At 41.5% G+C, this 21915-nt stretch overlaps 1 protein-coding gene across 3 annotated transcripts; it reads left to right on the forward strand.

Moving 5' to 3' along the window:
• Positions 1–3979: 3979 nt before the first annotated feature.
• On the forward strand, positions 3980–20020 carry TLR4 (toll like receptor 4). 3 transcript variants are annotated; one of them, XM_045883016.3, is made up of 3 exons: positions 3980–4265; positions 9131–9297; positions 12551–20020. In XM_045883016.3, exons 1-3 carry the CDS (start codon positions 4023–4025, stop codon positions 14790–14792), a joined length of 2652 nt encoding a protein of 883 aa, XP_045738972.2. In that variant the 5' UTR covers positions 3980–4022; the 3' UTR covers positions 14793–20020. The 3 variants fall into 3 exon arrangements, with proteins under 3 accessions (XP_045738972.2, XP_045738973.1, XP_054365351.1); XM_054509376.2 differs by having other exon boundaries at positions 4127–4265; positions 12622–20020; XM_045883017.2 differs by lacking the exon at positions 9131–9297 and having other exon boundaries at positions 12622–20020.
• The last annotated feature ends 1895 nt before the right edge of the window (positions 20021–21915 follow it).

Consider the following 21915-nt stretch of genomic DNA (forward strand, 5'->3'; position numbering starts at 1 on the left):
CCAGATAATTCTCTAATCAAGGATGATTTGCATTTCCTTTCCACAACATAGAATTGGTGCTGTGGAGAGGTACCCACCAGTGACTGTGTGTGTGCATGTGTGTGCATGAGTATGAGTTCTGGGTACAGAGTAGGAGGCTTGAACCTTAGGAGATAGAGTCCCCACTGGGTGTAGTCTTGGGACTAGTTCTGGCCAATGGAGTGAAAGCCGAGATAATGCAGGTCACTTCTGAGCACAGGCATCTAACCATCTATGTGTCTTCCTATGCTCTTTTCATGTTCCACAGCAAACTTAGAGGCTGCAAATTGAATATGGTACCATAATGAAATAAAAGGATCCTGGATCCATGAACCATTCTTGGAATACCTCCAATCAGGAATATTCTCAACGAGCATTGCCTGAGCCAGAAATCAACTTTTATTTTTTTGAGTCACTGAAGGTTGGTACAGAAATTAGCCTAACCTATCACAGGTCAGTTTTGCCTTTTCTTTCTTATGAAATATGCAGTGCCTGCCAAATAATATTAAACACTTCTTCCAAAACTCTGATGAAGATGGAAATTCCTCAACCGACTGAATGATTATGGGTGCTGAGTTGACCTTGCTCCACCTGGAGTAGAAATGCAAGTTGCTCCCCATCCCACCAGCTAAGTTTCTACCACTGTGGCCAGGGGGTAATTATTACTGTATTGTAGTAGAAGTTATGGGCCCAGGAATTTCTCTTTTGTAATTAGACACTGCCTGTCTACTGGCAGGGCACACAGAGCTGAGATCCCTTTGACCAAGGTCAGTAGATCATAGTGTGTTAATCCCATGGGGAAAAAAAAGCATCTTTACAAGACACTATCATTAATTCCCCAGTCATAGCTAGGAACATTTTTCAGGAAAACTTCCATAAAACATGTGTATTAACATCTCATGAAACACAGTCTGGGAGACTGTCGTGAACCCTTCCTCTTACTCCTCATCTTGACCATCATGGGGTTTTCTCTTTAGCGATGGGAAGAAAGGGGATTTGCGCTATTATATACATATTACTCTATTCACTCAAGTGTTGTGTTCTAGTAATGGGGTCTCCTTATGTCTGATGTGAGATTAACACACATGTTTGTTTCTTAGAAGGTGGAGTGTGTGTGTGTGTGTGTGTGTGTATAGTGGCGGGTAGAGGCATGAGGCATGAGGTGTAGGCAATACAGAGCATTAGAATATTATTAAAATGAGGTAATTTTATTTGCATTTTAGAAGGATTGCTTTGATTTCAGGATAAGGGGTGGATTAGAAGAGTTAAGAAGGGTGCCTGGGTGGCTCAGTTGGTTAAGCGACTGCCTTTGGCTCAGGTCATGATCCCGGAGTCCCGGGATCGAGTCCCATATCTGGCTCCGGCTCAGCGGGGAGCCTGCTTCTCCCTCTGACCCTATCCCCTCTCATGCTGTTTCTCTCTCTCTGTCAAATAAATAAAAATAAACAAAATCTTTAAAAAAAAAAAAAAAAAGAAGAGTTAAGACATTGGAAGAAATGAGCCTGGTCCCTGAGAGACCCGTTAATAGTGTATTCCACTCATCTAGGCAAAGGGATGTATTCAGTGGTAATGCTAATAGAAATGAAGACTGACATTTTAGAATTATTTTATAGATCAACTCTCTAGGAAATGGTAGAATTTAAAAATTTTTAAATATATATATTTATAAATATATATATTTATATATATACAACATATATATATAAAAATTTTAAATTTTTAAATATAGGTTTTATTTTTCAGGTGTGGTGAGACCAATGGATCAAGAGATGATTGCCATTGAAAATAAGGTTTGTTATAGTTCCCAGGAAGGGGGTGGCACACCACCCCATGCAGGGTCACATGGGGAAGCACCAGCATCCGTCAGGAAGCAGAAGGAGCAAGCAGAAGGCATGGGCAAGAGCCTTTGCTATAGTTTCTGTGGGAAAGGAAGGAAAGGCAGGGTAAGCAAGCTTAGAATTGGCTAGTTTGAATACTTTCAGGAGGCTATGGGGTACAGGAGCTTTCTCTAGGTATCTGGTACCTGGCCCTGTGACGATTAGGGCAGAAGAATATTGCCTCCTAGAGTATGAGTTTTGAATTGGTTCATTGGCACATGAAAAGTGAACACCAGGGCAAATCGCTTGCTGTCTCTAAGAATTGGCTGGCCCTGGGAAGGGTGGTGATACTAGTCAGCAAGGCCAGATGCCAGAACAACAAAAATACAGAAAATAAGAAAATACAGTTAATATTTAGTTAATGAGAAAAATGAGGAAATCAAAGAGATTTCCATCTGGAATGACAATATGGAAGTGAAATGCTGTTAACTTTCCAGATAACTAGACTTTATTGAACACCTACTATGACCTTTATATCATCTAAATCCTCAAAGCCAAGTTTTGACAGTAGAACTATTTTTAGCTTAATTTTGTGGCTGTGCTGAAGAAGACTGCAAGAGTTTGTGCTCAGTCCCCTATGACATGCTCCCTCACAGCTTGATTTGAGGTATGTTGAGTCTGAGATGCCTGCAGGACATCTTGGTAGAACTATCTAGGACACAATGCCAGGAATATCCCCAATTTTACCTATGTTCTTATTTAACAGAAACTTGCCTTGCACTTGCTACATCCCAGATAATGCTCTAAAACTTCAGAAATACTGGCTTATTTAATCCCATAGCAACACTTGCAGGTATTTATTATTATCCTCATTTTATTCATATGTTTAATGATCACAATAGCTACCAATTTATGGGATATGCTGATGAAGCATGCACTAGGCTAGGCATTTTATGTAAATTAACTGAAGTTGATCAGGTAAGACAAGTGTGATTGTCTCCATTTCAAAGACTAGAAAACTAAGGCTTAATGGCTTGCCTCATTTGACTACTATCACATGGCTTGATTTTTACGAATTTCATAAATGTGAGTTTCTGTTGTGATTAAAACCATTGTCCCATTTTGCAGACTAGAAAGTAAGGATCAGTAGGGGCCATGGGGCCATAAGTTACCCAGGCTCAATTTGAATTTCAGTATATGCTGATTTTTCATTCCAATCTCTTCCCAATATTCCTGTGCCTTTTTTTTTTTTTTAGATTTTATTTGTTTATTTGACAGAGAGAGACACAGCGAGAGGGGGAACACAAGCAGAGGGAGTGGGAGAGGGAGAAGCAGGCTTCCCGCCAAACAGGGAGCCCGATGTGGGGCTCGATCCCAGGACTCTGGGACCATGACCCGAGCCCAAGGCAGACGCTTAACGACTGAGCCACCCAGGCGCCCTATTCCTGTCTTTTCAACTGGTGGTTCACTAGAGCTGTGTTTTCAGTTTCGCAAACATGAGTTTCTTTACAAGATTTCACAAGAGTGGACCTTACTATGGGCTGAATTACATTCCCCTCAAAACCCCTACTGAAGTCCTCCAGTACCTCAGAACATGACCACGTTTGGGGACTGGACCTTTAAAAAGGTAATTCAGGTAAAATGAAGTCACACAGGTAGGCCCTAATCCAAAACGTATGGCGTCCTTCTAAGAAGGGGAAATTAGGGCACAGATACGCATGGAGGGAAGACCAAGTGAAGACAGCCACCTGCAAGCCAAGGAGAGAGCCTGAGAACCAATCAAAAGCCGCCAACACCCTGATCTCAGACTTCCAGCCTCTAGAACTTCGTAAGCAGATAAAGGTCTGTCCTGGAAGCCACCAGCCTGCGGTAATTTTTCGTGGTGGCCCTAGGACCCTGATACACAGGGCGAGTTTCCACTCTAAAATGAAATCTGAAAGCCACCGTCCTGGATTGCTGCACAGGCTGTTTGACCGGTCTGACTGTTTTCCCAAGTTCACTAACCCGGAGGTCAGATGACTTCCCGGGATTAAAGCCAGCTTCCTCTTGCTGTTACTTGGACCACTGATCTGCGGACGTTTTGTTCTTCTTCTTCTAACTTCCTCTCCTGTGACTGGGGACGTAAATATTAGAGAAACAAAAGCCCAGAATGCTAAGGTTGCCACTCTCACTTCCTCTTGCCCCTTAATGCAGCAGCATTGCTCTGAATATAGTAACTGTCCTGGGGCATCCAGCAGGGGCAAGAGAGAAGGCTGCAGTGCCCCAGCGGCCACCCCTGCAGGCGGATACCGCGTGTCATGTTTCACAGAGCCACTTCTGGGCACAGAAAATGCCAGAATGATGTCTCCTACCTGCCTGGCTGGGATGCTGATCCCAGCCATGGCCTTCCTCTCCTGCCTGAGACCCGAGAGCTGGGAGCCTTGTGTGCAGGTATGTGGTTCTGGGTCAGTTCATCTCCTGGGAGATTTGCCTTGCTTCTGAAAAGCTGCTCTCTGCCTAGAACTTCCCACTGTGGCTCCCTCCTAGTTGGCTAGTTTCATTTGCAACAAGGAGCCAAATTACCTTAAGGACTTGAGAAGCCACACGGACCGAGCAGTTCATGGTTACATAGCACCAACAGGCAGCCCATGGGCTCATGGCCCATTTAGGACTTTAAGTGCTAATAGGGGCTTTAGGTCAGATAGATCTGCTTAAAATCACTGTTCTTTGACTTCTGGGTTACGTGACCTTGAAGAAGGTATTAAACCTCTCTGAAGCTAGTTTTTTTTTTTTTTTTTTAAAGATTTTATTTATTTATTTGACGGAGAGAGACACAGCGAGAGCAGGAACACAAGCGGGGGCAGTGGGAGAGGGAGAACCAGGCTTCCCGTGGAGCAGGGAGCCCGATGCGGGGCTCGATCCCAGGACCCTGGGATCATGACCTGAGCCGAAGGCAGACGCTTAACGACTGAGCCACCCAGGCGCCCCTGAAGCTAGTTTTTACATCCACAGTAGCCTTATAATAATACCTACTTCAATAGAGAGTTGTAAGAGGTCTGCTTCCTGTCATTCCTTTCTGCTGGTGGACTGTCCTCTCAGCTTCAGGCACTCACTTTGCCCCTTTCCATCTCAGGAAAGTGCTTTGTTTTGTTTTTTGTCTCTTAATAGGGAGAACTTTCTAAGTGGATTTCAGACTTTTAGATCTAGCCCTAGTTCCAAAGGATGAAAATAAATGAGATTGGAAAAGAAAAGTGGAGAGAGAGAAATAAAGAAAAAGATGGAGAGAAAGAGACAAAGAGAAAAGGGGCGGGGAGAGAGAGAGAGAAAATCATGTAAAGTGAGAGCTAATGCAATGGTTTCTTTCTTTGTGAAACACCAACCGACTTTTGTGTAATCTCATTCATGATGGATCTCTTTTGTTTTCCCCTGCGTGGACTTCACAAGTGCTTGGGAAGTCCATCTTAGAACCCAACAACTGAGGGATTGTCTTGGGATTTAGTGTGTGGCAGGGTCAGAAACTCAAGAAGAGCATCATCAGCCAGAGTCCTGAGAGTGAGGGCACTGGGGAAATAATGTACTTTAATATGCAATAAAGATGAATTTGTCATCTCAAAGTCCTCCCTTCCTCCAACTCCCTGCCCAGAGCCCTGCTCATTGTCTTCTCTATGTCCCTCCTGCTCTTAGGTTAATGGGAATGGATCTTCTAATCAGTCACCCCTGGATAAAATCACACCTTCCCTTTGTCCACACCCCATATTCTCAGTCTCCAAAACCTGTCCAACCTTGCCCATCCCCTCAGTGTCACCCTAGAGCAGGTCCTCAGTCCCCCTCACCTTGACTCTTGGATGGTCTCCTGCCTCCTAGTCCCCTTTCCACTCTAATTCACTCTGCACATTTTTGTTTGTTGTTTATTTGTTGTTGTTTTGCCTGAGGCTCAGTTCTAACAAATTGCCCTCTTAACAACTTGTAATAACTTCTGAGTGCTATTAGGACCGTTTGTTACCCCAGGGCTTTTGCACTGGCTATTTCTTCTAGCTAGAATGTTTTGCTCCTAGATCAGTCCTGCATAAAGGTAATACCATGTGGGTCACATGATCTAATTTAAATAATAGATGTAACTAAATTTAGCCAAATTTTTATTTAACTAAATTTTAGCTAAATTTATTTATCTATCTATTTATTTATTTATGACTGGAAGTTAATAATTGTTATTTTATTTCCCAACCATTCTAATGTCCCCAGAGAGCGAGAAAGGGAGAGCATGCGTGTGTGTGAGTGGAGGGGGAGGGGAAGAGGGAAAGGGAGAGAATCCCAAGCCGACTGCACTGAGCATGGAACCTATCAGGGGGCTTGATTTCACAACCCTAAGATCAGGACCTGAGCCAAATTAAGAGTCAGTCACTTAACCGACTGAGCTACCCAGGCGCCCCCATTCTAATGTCTTTATAAGTTTTTTGTTTAATTTAAATTCAATTAGCCAACATATAGTACATCATTAGTTTAAGATATAGTGTTCAATGATTCATCAGTTAAACGTAGCTTTAAATTTTCTAGTGGCCACATTGAAAAAAAATTAAAATGGGTAAGTTTAAGTTTAATAATATTTTTACTTAACCCAGTATATTCAAAATATTATTTCAAAATGTAATATATACTAAACTATTAATAAAATACTTCACATTCTTTCATTGGTACTAAGTGTTTGCAATTTAGTATGTATTTCACTGTTTACATGCCTCTCAGCTTAGACTAAGTTTCTTGTGCTAAGTAGTCATGTGTGGATAGGGGCTATCGTGTTGGACAGTCTTAGATTTCTTCATGACTTAATCCCTCACTTCATTTATATTTCTGCTTAAATGTCACCTCCTTCTGGGAGTATTCCTTGATCATCTCATGTAGAACTCCCTACTCCCCATATTGGCCTCTAATCTCTAGATGCTTTATTTTTTTTATAGCATACCATTATACGTTTTTTTGTGTATTTGTACATTGTTTGTCCTTCCCTTTGAAATGGGATCTATAAGCAAAATACACCATTGTTGATTTTATTTACCACTATTTCCCAGTGTTTTGTGCTGGTCTCAGCCTATCAATAACCATGTTGTGGTTGGACTAGCCCCTGTGGTTCTTTATGATTGTAAGGTACCCTTCATCAATAATCATCAGGACACTTTGAAAAACTGAAAGTTTATTACTTCGAAGACCTGGAAATTACACAAGTAGGGCCACAAAGCAATGCTGAGGGTAGAGAGAAATAGCTCTCAAGCATGTGGAGTTTTCATTATTGGGGTTGAGGATGGGGGACTAGGGTTTCCCTGGCTCCCTCTTTATTGGTGAATTTAAAATATAAGAGCAGGGATTTAGGAAGGGGTGGTGGGAAGGGGTGCAGGAAGAAGGCTAAGTGAGGGGAAGTGGCCTGGCTCTTTATCTAGTCATGTGGTTGGCTTTGTGTTTCTTGGAGATAGCCCTCTTTGAAGTGGATGCCTCCCTAGTCAAAGCTTAAATCAGGCACCTGCTTTATAAGAAAAGCCAACTGTCAAAGCTTACACTACACCCAGTGCCTAGCACCTAGCAGGTGTTCAACTTACACATGTTAGATGATTAAAAGTATTGCCACAGGGCTCTGGCTTCCCCACCTACTTAGGTTTCACCTCTCCTACTTCATGCCAGGTGCTCTGAATTAGTTTCTTCCCTTCTTGCTTACGCTGTTCTCTCCCTCTTCCTCTTTCCACGTGTCCAAATCTTACTCATCCTTCAAGACTTACCTTGAAATCCTCTCTTTCTCAGAAGCCATCTATAATCCCTGGATCTGGAATTGATCTCTACCATTTATGAGCTAGAGGAAGTTATTGTCCAGGCCTGGTTTATGGTCCTGTTCAGTAGTGTGAGGCGTGTTCCCACCTCAACTCTTCCTCTAGATTGTGAGCTCACTGAAGTCTGGAGCCGTATCACATGGGTCTCGGCACTGCCCAAAGCCCTTAGAGAAAATGCCTACAATTTGGATTGAAGCAAATCTTCAATCAGTTATTCATTCATGTATTCAATAAATAGTATGCATTAACCATTTGCCAGGCACAATTCTGAGCACTGGAGACACAGCAGAGAGCAAGAATACCAAAGCTTACAATCTAGAGAGGGAGATGAACAACACACATGGAACAATCACATGGATAATTTATGTTAGATGGTGATACACCATGTGGAGATAGATGGAAGAGGGTAAAGGAAGGAAGCCTGTTACCATCCACTATTACACAGTACGGTCTGGGAGGCTCCTATAAGGGATAGCATTTCAGGAGACATGCCAATGAAGTGAAGAGCTGCACATGTGACCTGTGATACTTTATGCATATTACTTTTTCTCTCTGAATTCTTCTTCTTTAAAAGGTTCATTTGAAGATTAAAATAAAGCATATAACATATAAGAAATATGCCCATATATGTTAGGGGATTAATAATAACTGCTAATAATAAATGTTAACAATTATTGATCATTTTCACTGTAATAGGCTTCAAGATAATCTCTTTAAAGACCTCATTTCGTTTAATCCTTTTAACAGATTCTATTGGTTTTAAACAGAAAACCAAAATTAGCTGGCTTAAGCAAGAAATTTTGTTGAAGAAATCAGAGAATTCAGAAATTAAATGGGAGGTTAGAGAATAAGGGCTTACAAAGAATTTGGGAAAGTATGATGGAAACAAGACCATGAACCACTTGACCTTATATACTGGTTTCATCTTTGGAGTCCATACATCCTAAAGATTTTTCCCCATTTCCAGATCACCTGCTCAAAGGTCAATGAACCAAGAGAGAGAATGCCATTGGTAAAAACTGAGCAATGACTGTGAAGTATGGACACTTTAACTGGTAGTTTCCCCAAGGCTGTATACAATTGTCGGGTACTTGGGGAAAAACACTTTACCTCAAATCACATGGAAGAACTAGGGTGAAACCCAGGGCTTTTGGACTCCAGAGCCTCAGCTCTTCACCACTTGATTCCATTGCCTCTCTGTAAATACTGACATTCTGATAGTAGAGGTTAGAAAACTGGGGACATAGTAGGTGCTCCACCCATCCAAATCTGGAGTAAGAGATTTTAGAAGTATAAAGTGAGTGGACAAATGAATGAATGGGTGGGTTGATGGATGGACAGATGGACGGATGGATGATTGGATGATGGATGGATGGATGGATGGCTGGCTGGCTCCTGTGTTTATACTGGAGGTCTCCAAGGTTCTGGCCTAGGAAAGGGGAGTGGAGAGAGCAGTTGAGGTGCATGCGTTAAGACACTGTATCTAACATGTGATCATTGCAGGTGGTTCCTAACATTACTTACAAATGCATGGAGCTGAATCTCGACAAAATCCCCAACAACATCCCCACATCAACCAAGAAACTGGACCTGAGCTTTAACCCCCTGAGGCATTTAGGCAGCCATAGCTTCTCCAGCTTCCCAGAACTGCAGGTGTTGGATTTATCCAGGTAATGAATGAGCTTTTACACACTGCTCAAGGTAAAATGCTCATTGTTCTATCACTTCATTCTTATGTCAGGAGTCTCATCTTTATTCACTCATTCATTCAACAGATATCTTACTTGCTGTATAACTTTGGGCGAGCCACCTCCCTTCTCCTGATCTCATTGTCTCATCTGTGAAATGAGAAGCTGGATGAGAAAGTTTTTAAGGACAGTTCTATCTTTTGATATTCTTTTAAGTCAGGGGAGAAAATTGACTCAAACTCTTTCACCAGCAGATATTTACTGACTACTAGCTATATATTATACAGACTGCTAGGAAACAAGAGTATGTTGATATATACAACTCCAGCTATTAAAGAGGGCATACACACCTGAAAGAAGTAACATGTTACAATCCTGAGCATGGTGCTAGGCACATAGTAGGCATGCAATAAATGTTACTTGATTCTGATTTTTGATTTTGAACCTGAGATAAGGATGGTAATATACATCAGTAAGTGATAAGCTATGTGCAAACTAGAGGCAACATAGTGTGTTGTTCAGAAGAGGGGGCTTCTCTGCAGTGGGTAGTGAAGAGAGATTTCATGAACTGAGTGGGATTCAAAGAATGTCTAGAATATTGAAAGTGGGATAGAGGATAGGGAAATAGGAAGATACAAGTAACCCAAGGATAAAGATAACAAGATCAAAGGAAAATATCTACTGTGAGAAAGAACAGTGACTAAGATTTTCTTTTCTGATGCAGGGAAATTTATCATTTATTAGGGCAGGTGAAGGTATTATCATTATTTTTTGGGGGAACTGAATTCTAAAACTATTATCATCATTAAGGCTTTATTTTAAAATGTACTAGATAATGGATCATATTCTCTATAAGAGTTTGTGGAAAATGCAGGAGAATTTTATATATGGCTTTTTATTATAGAAATGTTTAATAAATTCTAAGATCATAGCATGAAAATCCTCTTTATAGTGGGATATTTCTGTAGCAAGAAGAGTGTGCATCTGATGACTTATACTCTAACTTGGAAACTGACAGAGTATATAACAAAGGGGGAATGGAGCATTTTATAGTCAGTAGGGTAGAGCACAGAGCTCTGTGGGGGTTAGAGGACCCAAGCTGGGTCCTCCTCTACCATTTACAGCTATGTGGACTGAGGCATGTCACTTCATCTCCCTGAGTATCAGTTTTCATATCTGTGAAACAGAAATGGTAAAACTTACCCCATAGGGATAAATGTGATAATGAATGTTAACATGTATATATATTAAAAACCTTATAAAGTAGATTTTATAAGGATAAAAATATTATTATAGCACTTCATTAGTTTCTAAATTTCAGTTTTCTGAGTAAGAATTTTGTCAAGAACTATAATTAAGATAGACAAATCATCCCCCCCCTTTTTAAAACAAGAAGTAGTTTCTCATCAAACAATGTCCCAATTCATCTTTGATTCACCACTTACAGAAGGAACTTCCCTCAGAGGCCTTAACTATGTGTCTAGAGAGAGGACAGCTCTCCCTCTGGTTAGCCAGGAGGAGATCCTGGCTTAGGACAGGGACAAACATACTACTATAGATATCCCTTGTCTTTTCATAGTCCTTCACAATGTTTACATATAGTAACTCAGCTAGTCCCCTAGGCAGCCTTTTATTCCTATGGGAACCTATTGATATATTTGTTTTCTTTTTTAGATGAAGAAACTGAGACTCAGAGAGTTTCAGTAATTTATCTACGTTCGCACTCTACATTTTGTGGAGCTTGTTGGCAGCAGAGATTCATATTCACATCTCCTGCTTCTGAGTTAAATGTTCTCTTCATCTTAATGCTCTGCTCCTCAAAAGTGTGAGCTCCCTCTGATGAGACAGAGACACAGCAAGACCCCTCCAGTCTTGCTTAATACATAAGATTATGGGTTATAAAATCCTAGAACTGACAGCAACATGAGAAATAATCAAGGTTATTTAGAATGGTGATAACTGAGATCCATAGAGGTATGAGAGGACCACAGAGACACCAGAACTGAGATGCCTTGTCCCCTTTTCCAGTGTTCTTCCTATGGCACCCACCACCCTCTATCAAGTTACCAATTAATAAAAGCTTAGGCCAAAATGCTTTTATTACCCCTGATACTCATGGAGGGGATACGACAAGTGGAGAAATTGTAAATGTAATTCAGGTTGGACTAGCAAATAACTCATTTGCAAATGCTAACTGGCATGCACCTGCAGTGCTAGCAAGTGTTTATCATTATCTCGCCATATGTTGGCTGGAAAAAACCTTGTCTCTAGGACACTTCCATGAATATTGTATATAGCAAAGCTGCCATTTCTCTTGGGGCAAAAGTCAAAATGCTTTTCCAGTCTGAAAGCCTCTGCTTTGTATCCTCCTTTCTCCACAACCTCATCTCACAACCCTCCACTTCCCTCTCTGTACACCAGACACAAAAGTTTCTCATGGTTTCTCACGGTTCCTCCATGTATCATGGCTGTCGCCCACCTCAGGACTTTTGTATCTGCTCTTCAGTTCACTTCCTTTTCTTGGTAATTCCTACTCATCCTTCAGATTTCAACTTATGTGCTCAGAGAAGCCTGCTTTGATCCCCCTTGTCTTGGGCCATTGCTTTAATGTGAGGTGTCATAGTACACTTTCCTTTTCTTCCACAGAACTCACTCCTACCACTTGTTACTAACATTTACCTATGATAACTACAACTTACAAATATCTAGCTATCATATATGGAGAGCTTTGCATAAACCTTGAGGCTTGTGCAAACCTGTGACACTTATGTGTAATTTTTTATATCTTTGAAATTGACATTTACCAGTCATTTATCATGCTTAACAGCTAACCGCTATCTTGATTATCTATACCAATCTGACGGATAATCACAATTACATGTGGCAGGAAATGGCTGAAGTTAATCCAAGGCAGTTACATACTCTATCAGCCATACAGTCTTCATGTGCCCCAATTATTGATCTCTAACTGATTTCCTTTTGAGGGATGTCCTGCCTCTGCTTAGCATGTGTGCCTATTGTGACAAAAAGAGTTTGCCATTGTGTCCAGTAGGATAATACTGCATCTGTGGGGCTTCTTATTTGTTCATGTCATCATCTGTCCTGCTTCATGTCTTTGTCAATGCACAATCATATGTCATGTCTCATCTGTGAGAAGAGCTGGAAGACTGGTATGGTTATTCCTTTTTGAGTTTTAATTCAGCAGAAATATAATCTGTATCTCTTTTCCCTGTAGGTGTGAAATTCGGATAATTGACGATGATGCGTATCAGGGCCTAAACCACCTCTCCATCTTGATATTGACAGGAAACCCTATCCAGAGGTTATTCCCAGGAGCCTTTTTTGGACTCTCAAGTTTACAGAAGCTGGTGGCCGTGGACACAAACCTACAATCTCTAGAGGACTTCCCCATTGGACATCTCAAAACTTTGAAGGATCTTAATGTGGCTCACAATCTTATCCATTCCTTCAAGTTACCTGAATATTTTTCTAACATGCCCAACCTGGAGTACTTGGATCTTTCCAATAACAAGATCCAAAATATTTATCATGAAGACTTGCAGGTTCTACATCAAATGCCTCTTCTCAACCTTTCTTTAGACTTGTCCCTGAACCCTTTATACTTTATCCAACCAGGTGCCTTTAAAGAAATTAAACTCCGTGAACTGACTTTGAGAAGTAATTTTAATAGTACAGATGTAATGAAAACTTGTATTCAAGGTCTGGCTGGTTTAAAGATCCATCAGTTGGTTCTGGGAGAATTTAAAAATGAAAGGAACTTGGAAAGCTTTGACAAATCTCTCCTGGAGGGACTGTGCAATTTGACAATTGAAAAATTCCGGATAGCATACTTTGATGATTTTTCAGAGGATACTACTGACTTATTTAATTGTTTGGTAAATGTTTCTACAATTTCTCTGGTGCATCTGTCTTTAAAGAGGCCAAAATACCTTCCTAAAAATCTCAGATGGCGACGGTTGGAAATGGTTAACTGTGGATTTGAAGAATTTCCCACATGGGAGCTGGACTCTCTCAAGGAGTTTGTTCTCACTCACAACAAAGGCGTGAGCCCTTTTACTGAGATGAAGCTGGAAAGCCTTGAGTTTCTAGATCTCAGTAGAAATGGCCTGAGTTTCAAGGGTTGCTGTTCTCACTCTAAATTGGGGACAAGCAGACTGAAGCATTTAGATCTGAGCTTCAATGATATTATTACCATGAGTTCAAACTTCTTGGGCTTAGAACAACTAGAATATTTAGATTTCCAGCATTCCAATTTGAAACAGGCCAGTGATTTTTCAGTATTCCTATCTCTCAGAAACCTCCGTTACCTTGATATTTCTTATACTCACACCCAAGTTGTCTTCCAGGGCATCTTTGATGGCTTGGTCAGCCTCCAAGTCTTGAAAATGGCTGGCAATTCTTTTCAGAACAACTTCCTTCCAAATATTTTCAAAGACCTGACCAACTTGACTATTCTAGATCTCTCTAGGTGTCAGCTGGAACAGGTATCCCCGGTGGCATTTGGCTCACTTCCTAAACTTCAGTTGATAAATATGAGTCATAACAACCTCTTGTCATTGGATACACTCCCTTATGAACCTCTCCTCTCCCTCCAAATTCTGGATTGCAGTTTTAACCGAATAGTGGCCTCCAAGGAGCGAGAATGGCAGCATTTCCCAAGTAATCTAGTTTCCTTAAATCTTACTCAGAATGACTTTGCTTGTGTTTGTGAACACCAGAATTTCCTGCAGTGGGTCAAGGACCACAAGCAGCTCTTGGTGGAAACTGAACAAATGGTGTGTGCAAAACCTTTGGACATGCAGGGCATGCCCATGTTGAGTTTTAGGAATGCCACCTGTCAGAGGAGCAAGACTATCATTAGTGTGTCAGTGTTCACTGTACTCATGGTTTCTCTGGTAGCAGTTTTGGTGTATAAGTTCTATTTCCACCTGATGCTTCTTGCTGGCTGCAAAAAGTACAACAGAGGCGAAAGCACCTATGATGCCTTCGTTATCTACTCAAGCCAGGATGAAGACTGGGTGAGGAATGAACTGGTAAAGAACTTGGAGGAGGGGGTACCCCCTTTTCAGCTCTGCCTTCACTACAGAGACTTTATTCCTGGGGTGGCCATAGCTGCCAACATCATCCAGGAAGGTTTCTACAAAAGTCGGAAAGTTATTGTCGTGGTGTCCCAACACTTCATCCAGAGTCGGTGGTGCATCTTTGAGTATGAGATTGCCCAGACCTGGCAGTTTCTTAGCAGTCGTGCCGGCATCATCTTCATTGTCCTGCAGAAGGTGGAGAAGTCCCTACTGCGGCAGCAGGTGGAACTGTATCGCCTTCTCAGCAGGAACACTTACCTGGAGTGGGAAGACAGTGTCCTGGGACGGCACATCTTTTGGAGACGACTCCGAAAAGCCTTGCTGGATGGTAAACCGTGGAGTCCAGAAGGAATGGCAGATGCAGAAAACAGCTAACATGAAACAGTAACCTCTGCCTGGGGAGGAAAAGCTCCCGTGGTGCTCCTTGCCCAGATGGACCCCATACTTGTTCAGTTAACGAGTATTAAATGCTGCGACATACCTGGCATTGTGCTAAGGGCCGATGATTCAGTGGTGCATTAGGTACAGAGGACAGCTGACCTCATGGAGTTTACAGTGCAGAGGGAATAATACTGTGCTAAATCAGAGAACCTCCAGGTGCATGCTTCCACCAAATCAGCTCAGGAGTCCATGGTATGGAAAGTCAACTCAATTTTTACCCCATCAAACTGAATTAGAACTAAGAGATTGGGCCCCAGATAGATCAGGAAGAAGACATCGTTCTTCACCTTAGTCTTTGGATGGAAACCACCTCATGTTTTACATGCTAGCCATCTTAAAGCTGTTTTGGCAGTTTTAACTGAACAAGGTCTATGCTCACCTTTCCCTTTTCTATTGAATGAAATTTAAATGCCACTTGATGACTCAGAAGGCTCCAGATTCAGACCCTTCCCCCTCCATTTGAAGCCAGTTTCTTTACAAAGGCTAAAGTCTAGTTCCTAATTCCCAAGGAAGTCTGATTAACACATATCCACAGATATCCTGGCCATTCTTTAGTATGTTCTATTTATTAACTAATTGTGCCTGATACATTTTTGTTTTTTATAAAATCCAATTCTAATTTTTCATGTCTCCTCTATAAACTCTTACCATAAATAAGGCTGTTAGAGACATGCTGGAAATTTCCATATTTAAGCACTATCATTCAAGCAAATATGTAAAGTACACTCCATCACTTTGTCACTTGATGTCACTCTAAAGTTATTACCTACTAAGTTATGACTGTCATGAAGGAAGCATTAAAATAATTTGGTTGAAAGTAGCACTTATTGTAATAGAGAGGGACAAGTCCAAATTCCCAGTCCTATAATAAGCAATTCGGGGCTAAGGGTAGGCCAAGAAATGGGTTGATCTGGAGGTCAGTTCTTGATGGTCCCAGAAACATAGGGTTGATATAGCTGGGATGACCACATGAAAGAGCTGCAGCAGTTTCTTTTGCAGGAAATGAGTATTTGCTCACGGAATACTGACTTTTTCAGGTGATTATGAAATGGTTCAAGGTGGAGAGTGCACACTTCTGCTTCCTGTTGAGTACTACTCCCCGTGACCATATTTAGGAAAAAGTAGATGTTATAATGTCACTGAGGTTAATGTGGGTCATGTTAAGGGGAATTCTTAGACGAACACACATACAGCCTTCTTCCCCAGGAAGAACAACAAGGTAATTTGGAAAATATGGTTGTCAAAACGGGAAACGGCCGCAACCCAGGAGTGTGTTTGTGACTGTTTCAGAGTGTATTTTGGTTGGAGCATAACTGGGGTTGTTTAACATGCCTGGGTGTGCTTATAGGTCTTACATGGTAGTGAAAGTGGATCTGTGTCTTTGTGTGCATGCCTCTATGTGTTGCTGTGTCTGTGGGTATGCAAGAGCACATGTTCTTGCATCGCAAATATGCGGTCATATCTGCATGGAACAGTGTGATTCTATTGCAAGGGCAAGATGTGTGTTTGATGTGGAATTCTACAGCTGTTTGAGATAGGTTCTCTACTCTTGTGTTTGTGATTGCTTATATAAAAACATCTGTATTAGATTCTGAGTATGCCTGAAGGCATGTGTTATTGTGTGTGTCCAGGCCATCATGAGTGTGCTTGTGCTCATATCTGAGCGTGGGTTCTGCATATGTGTATTAGTTCAAGCAAATATACAAGACTCCAAGGAGGAAAATCAAAATGAAGCTGGAATGTTTCCTGTATACAAGGCTGACGCTGGCTTCCTTCCCATCATTCCCCTTTCCCAGATGAAATTCTGAAAATGCAGGTGAGGCAGACAAGGAGGGAAAGAAATGATAGGACGGAAACATAAGGGGAGGAAAGAGGAAAGTCAGACCAGGGGCAGGTCCTTTGAAGCCATTTAAGTTCTTCAGATTAAGAGAGATGAAGAGTGGAATAGAGAGAAATTAATACTAATTAGAATGCCTTCAATTTGTGTAATACCCTACAACTTGGAACACAGTCACACAATTATGACCACATCTGAATTTCTTATTATCCGGGTAAGGTAGCAGGTTAAGAATTAGTTTCCCCATTTTACCGACATGAAACCTGAAGTTGAAGGAAGTAAGTTTATTGTCAATAGGCCACAGTATAAGTGAATGGCAGGGCCTGGACTTGGGCCCCCAGCCTCCTTGGGGCAGCTCACTTTCCACTGCACCCCAATGCTTCACGCTTCAAGTCAGTAAAACGAGAAGTGAAACTGCTGTAGTTCTCTGCGTAGTCAACTCTGGCCAAGGGTTTTTCACTGAAACCATGAATCATTAGGCAAATACATATGCATATATATATCATATATACTGAATGATTTGTTTATAACACTTTTCTTTCCATAAAGGATATGAGGGAGATTCAAACAAAGTATGCCTGGACAATAAGGGTAATTGAGAAGAACCAGAAAAGCTGGACGAAGAGTGAAAAGAGGAATGGAAGACACTAAGAGTAAGCTTTAGCATAGTGCATCCCCATTCAGACTCGAGAGAGCTCCCTTGCCACCCCTGCAGTGTTTTGGATAGTTGGATATTTTGTGGCTTCTGGAGAAAGCACAACTCAGACTTACCATTTACCACATCTGCTCTGGGCTTCACTGTTATGGGTGCCTAGCTAACTCAAATATAACATGAGGGTAAACTCTGTGAACTGCTGTCAGTATTAAGCATGATTGCACATATATGGGATACTATTTTTATGGAGGAGTAATCCTCTGGGACTTCATAAAGGGAGAACAGAAAGAAATATTGAGTGGTCTTCTCAAAAAAACCCCCAGCATTTTAGCAATTGCTGTTTTCCTAACGCGTGGGACCAGAGGAGGACTGTAATTAGGCAGTTTCCTTCTGACTCGGCTCCCACCCACAGGATTGTCAGAACCCCAGCCTCTTTCTGGACTTTGTTACCTTTCTAGAAATCACCAGCAGGTTCCTGGAGGGTCTTACATAAACACAGTCCTCCGCAAGAATGATCACCCTCTGTGAGGGCAGGGAGCATATCCATTCATCCTTTGCTGCCCCAGCCCTGAGCTTGATGGCTTGCACAGAGTGGACAGAATAACATCTGTCTGTTTAAAGAATTGATGAGTGAATGAAGACCCATCTCTACAGGGATGTTGTCCTCTGTGTCTCAAGGCCCCCAGGTTCCAGACCACAGCTCTTTGCTGCCCATGCAGTGTCTGGGGCTCTAGCTTTCACAGCTGTTTCTTGTCTCTGTTGTTGTCTGCATGGATGTTCTCAACTGCTTCCTCCACTCAGTTCCTTAACTCCAAGCATTCCAAAAGTTACTTTGCAGAAGAAGGGAAGAGGACTTATAACATTTATCTTTAGTTGCTATTTTTAGGTCCTACTCTACTGCTTTATGTATGATATCTAATTTAAATTCCCATACCATGATTATGAGATGGATACTAGTAATATCAGCATTATTACCCATTAGGAAACAAAGACTCTGAGACTATAAGTAACCTAGCCAAAGTCACACAGCTAGTAAATGCACAGCTTGGATTTAAACCCAGTCTCTCTTCTATCAAAAGCCAACGAGAGTAGATGGTTTCTCTAATGCCTTCCTTCTATTTCTTATAGAGATTTTACTACTACTGTTCTTTATTTTTATTTTCTCTTTGCTATGGCCAGAGCTCAACCCCAGAACCCAGATATGAAGGTGAAACCAAAGGATGGGTGTTGAGCTGAAGGCTGAGCTGTATAATAGATATCAAGCAGTCCATGAAATCAACCATTTCCTCTCATGATGAAGGACTAAGCCCTTCCCACTTCAACTCTCTTTTCCAACAGAGTACATTCTTTTCCATGATGCTCCCAGGATTTTCATGTAAGTAGGTCCATCCAAATGGCCTTCCAGATGGGCCCAGCTGATTCTGTATTTATAGCAATTACCCACCACCCTGTACTCAGTGATCTTTTCTGCCACATGACTTTAAATAAGTCTATTCCAAAGATACAGACTTGGTGAAAAGAAGGGGTACATGCATCCCCATGTTCATAGCAACAATGTCTACAACAGCCAAACTGTGGAAGGAGCCAAGATGTCCTTCAACAGATGACTGGATAAAGTAGATGTGGTTCATACATACAATGGAATATTACTCAGCCATCAGAAAGGATGAATACTACCATTTGCATCGACATGGATGGAACTGGAGGGGATTATGCTAAATGAAATAAGTCAAGCAGAGAAAGACAATTATCATATGGTTTCACTCATATGTGGAACATAAGGAATAGTGTGGAGGACCACAGGAGAAGGGAAGGAAAACTGAATAGGAAGAAATCAGAGTGGGATAAATCATGAGAGACTCTGGACTCCAGGAAACAAATGGAGGATTAAGGAAAGGAGGGGGTGAGGGGATGGGGTAACTGGGTGATGGGTATTAAGGAGGGCACATGTTGTGATGAGCACTGGGTGTTATATGCAACTAATGAATCATTGAACACATCAAAAACTAATGATGTACTATATGTTGGCTAACTGAACTAACTAACTAACCAGCTAACTAACTAACTAAATAAAGCTATTCCTTTCCATGTCTTCATCAAATGGCACTAGAAAGCAACTTGATATGGAGCTGATATAGTCTGAGTTCATCAACTTTAGCAATGTGCCTTAACACAGGATTTAAAATGGACTGTCTGGAGAAGGAACAACATAGCATGAACCTTGCACTGGGTTTCCTACTGGCACGATTACTCTCCCTTCCTTTAGCTCGGATAAATGAGAAGACTCCAATAGCTCAGAGTCCGAGAGTGTGAATTTCAGCCTACCACCTAGAATGCTAATAATCTATTTTGCTAATTGAAGAAGAATACTGATGCTCTGAAAATCAGCAGTGGCTGGAAAGTCTTTTATTTTCTTCCCATGTAATATTCTAGTATTTGTTATTAAATATAGGGGGTGTAAGTGGTGCCTGAATGGCTCAGTTGGTTAAGCATCTGACTCTTGATTTTGGCTCAGGTCATGATCTCAGGGTTGTAAGATTGAGCCCCGTATTACGGGGCTCTGTGCTGGGCATGGAGCCTGCTTGAAATTCTCTCTTTCCTTCTCCTTCTGCCCCTCCCCCTCCTCAAATAAATACATAAATAAATAAAGGTGGCACAGATTTAAAAAAATCCTATGTGGACTTATTTATGGAGCTGCTAGTCCAGCAGATGTGTATGATGGATTTGGGTTTGGATCCTGGTTCTGCCATACCCTCACAATATAATTTTGAACAAGTTTCTTAGGCTAATTCTAGTTTTTCTTGAGTAGCAAGGGTAGGTCTCTCCTACGCTACAGGGCTACTATGAAAGTACAATAGAGAATGAAAGGGAGACACAACACACCTCTAAATTTATCTGCTTGAAGGGTCTACCTTAACAACAGGAAATGTCCCAAGATTGATATGAAGTTGATATAGAAACCTGGAATTCTGAAGGTCTCTAAGGCAGGAGGTCTTAGAGTAAAACTCAAGCATTTGACTCTTGGGGAGGGAGAATGGAAAGAGGAGGCAGAGGCCCAGCTCTGGAGGCAGAGGCCCAGCTCTGAAACACACCAGATTACCAGACACTGCTGCTAGAATTTACAAAGGGGCAAAAGCCATAGTCTGTTGTTGTTGTTTTCTTTTCTTTCCTTTTCTTTCTTTCCTTTCTTTCCCTTCCTTCCTTCCTTCCTTCTTCCTTCCTTCCTTCCTTCCTTCCTTCCTTCCTTCCTTCCTTCTTTCTTTCCTTTCCTTTCCTTTCCTTTCCTTTCTTTCCTTCCTTCCTTCCTTCCTTCCTTCCTTCCTTCCTTCCTTCCTTCCTTCCTTCCTTCCTTCCTTCCTTTTTTCTTTCTTTTTTTAGAGAGAGAGAGGGAGGGCGGGGGAGGGCTACAGAGGGAGAGGGAGACAGAGACCCTCAAATAGGCTCCACGCCCGCCCACTGTGTAACCTCATGCAGGGCTCTGTCTCACAACCCTGAGATCTTGATCAAGAGTCAAAATCAAGAGTCAGAAGCTTAAACCGACTGAGCCATCCAGGCGCCCGCATACTCTGTTTATTTTTAATGGAGCAGAATTCTGGTGCAGTGGACAATGAATTGCCTTGCCTGGGAGGGTGGAAAGTGAGATCTGGTCTGGCTCTCCGTTTACTTGTTGTATAATTGTGGGAAAGTCATTCAAGACCCTTGAGGCTCAGATTTCAATACATAAAATAGGGGTAACATTACCTTCTTGGCAGACCTCACTTGGCTATAATAATAATGCTGACAATAATAACAACCACTGTCTTTAACTGACCAATCATTTTGTGCAAAGGCTTTGTATGTACTAACTCATTTGCCATATCACATGAATGAATTAGGATGATACTAATTATTTCCAATTTATAGATGAGGAGATGGACACTTGGAGACATTCTACAATGTGACCAGTTTCACCTGCTAACAAATGGGAGCTCTGAGGTTAGGATTTAAGACCACTTTCACTTCAAAGGAAGGACTATTTAACACTCTTCTTTAACCAGAGCACCATTCTCTCAAAAAAAAAATGCATAAAATCTCTTATCTCACCATTATACTTTTGACTGATAGTTACTAAATGGAATTATTACTGTTGTTACTTATTCATATTAATATCATAGTCATATGATGCTGGGAAAAAGTTAATCAAAGATACACATGATTAAAGATTTTTAACAATGGACAATTCAGGACCACTAAGATGATGGTCTTCCCGTAAACAGCATGCTTAAGTAGCTATATCATTTTTCAGTCAGTCTGACTTCCTGATGGGAATCACTGGTGATTTAACAGAGGTTATGTGGGGAGTTCCAAAAGCTAAGGACTTTCCAGATGGTTGGAATAAGATCACACACTCTGGGTTCTGTTATGGAGATCACCAAGCTTTTCAACTCAAAGTGAAACCTGTGGAAGAAGTAGTTGATCAAAAGGAACTAAATAGAGTCCATCGTCTCTCATGGTTCGTCTACCCCTCCGATTTCCCCCGCTTCATTCTTCCCCTCCCGCTACCTTCTTCTTCTTCTTTTTTTTTT

The sequence above is a fragment of the Mirounga angustirostris genome, unplaced genomic scaffold, assembly GCF_029215605.1.
Source record: "Mirounga angustirostris isolate CCGP_5_RB_7025 unplaced genomic scaffold, mMirAng1.0.hap1 SCAF_15, whole genome shotgun sequence".
In the NCBI taxonomy this organism is placed as follows: Eukaryota; Metazoa; Chordata; class Mammalia; order Carnivora; family Phocidae; genus Mirounga; species Mirounga angustirostris.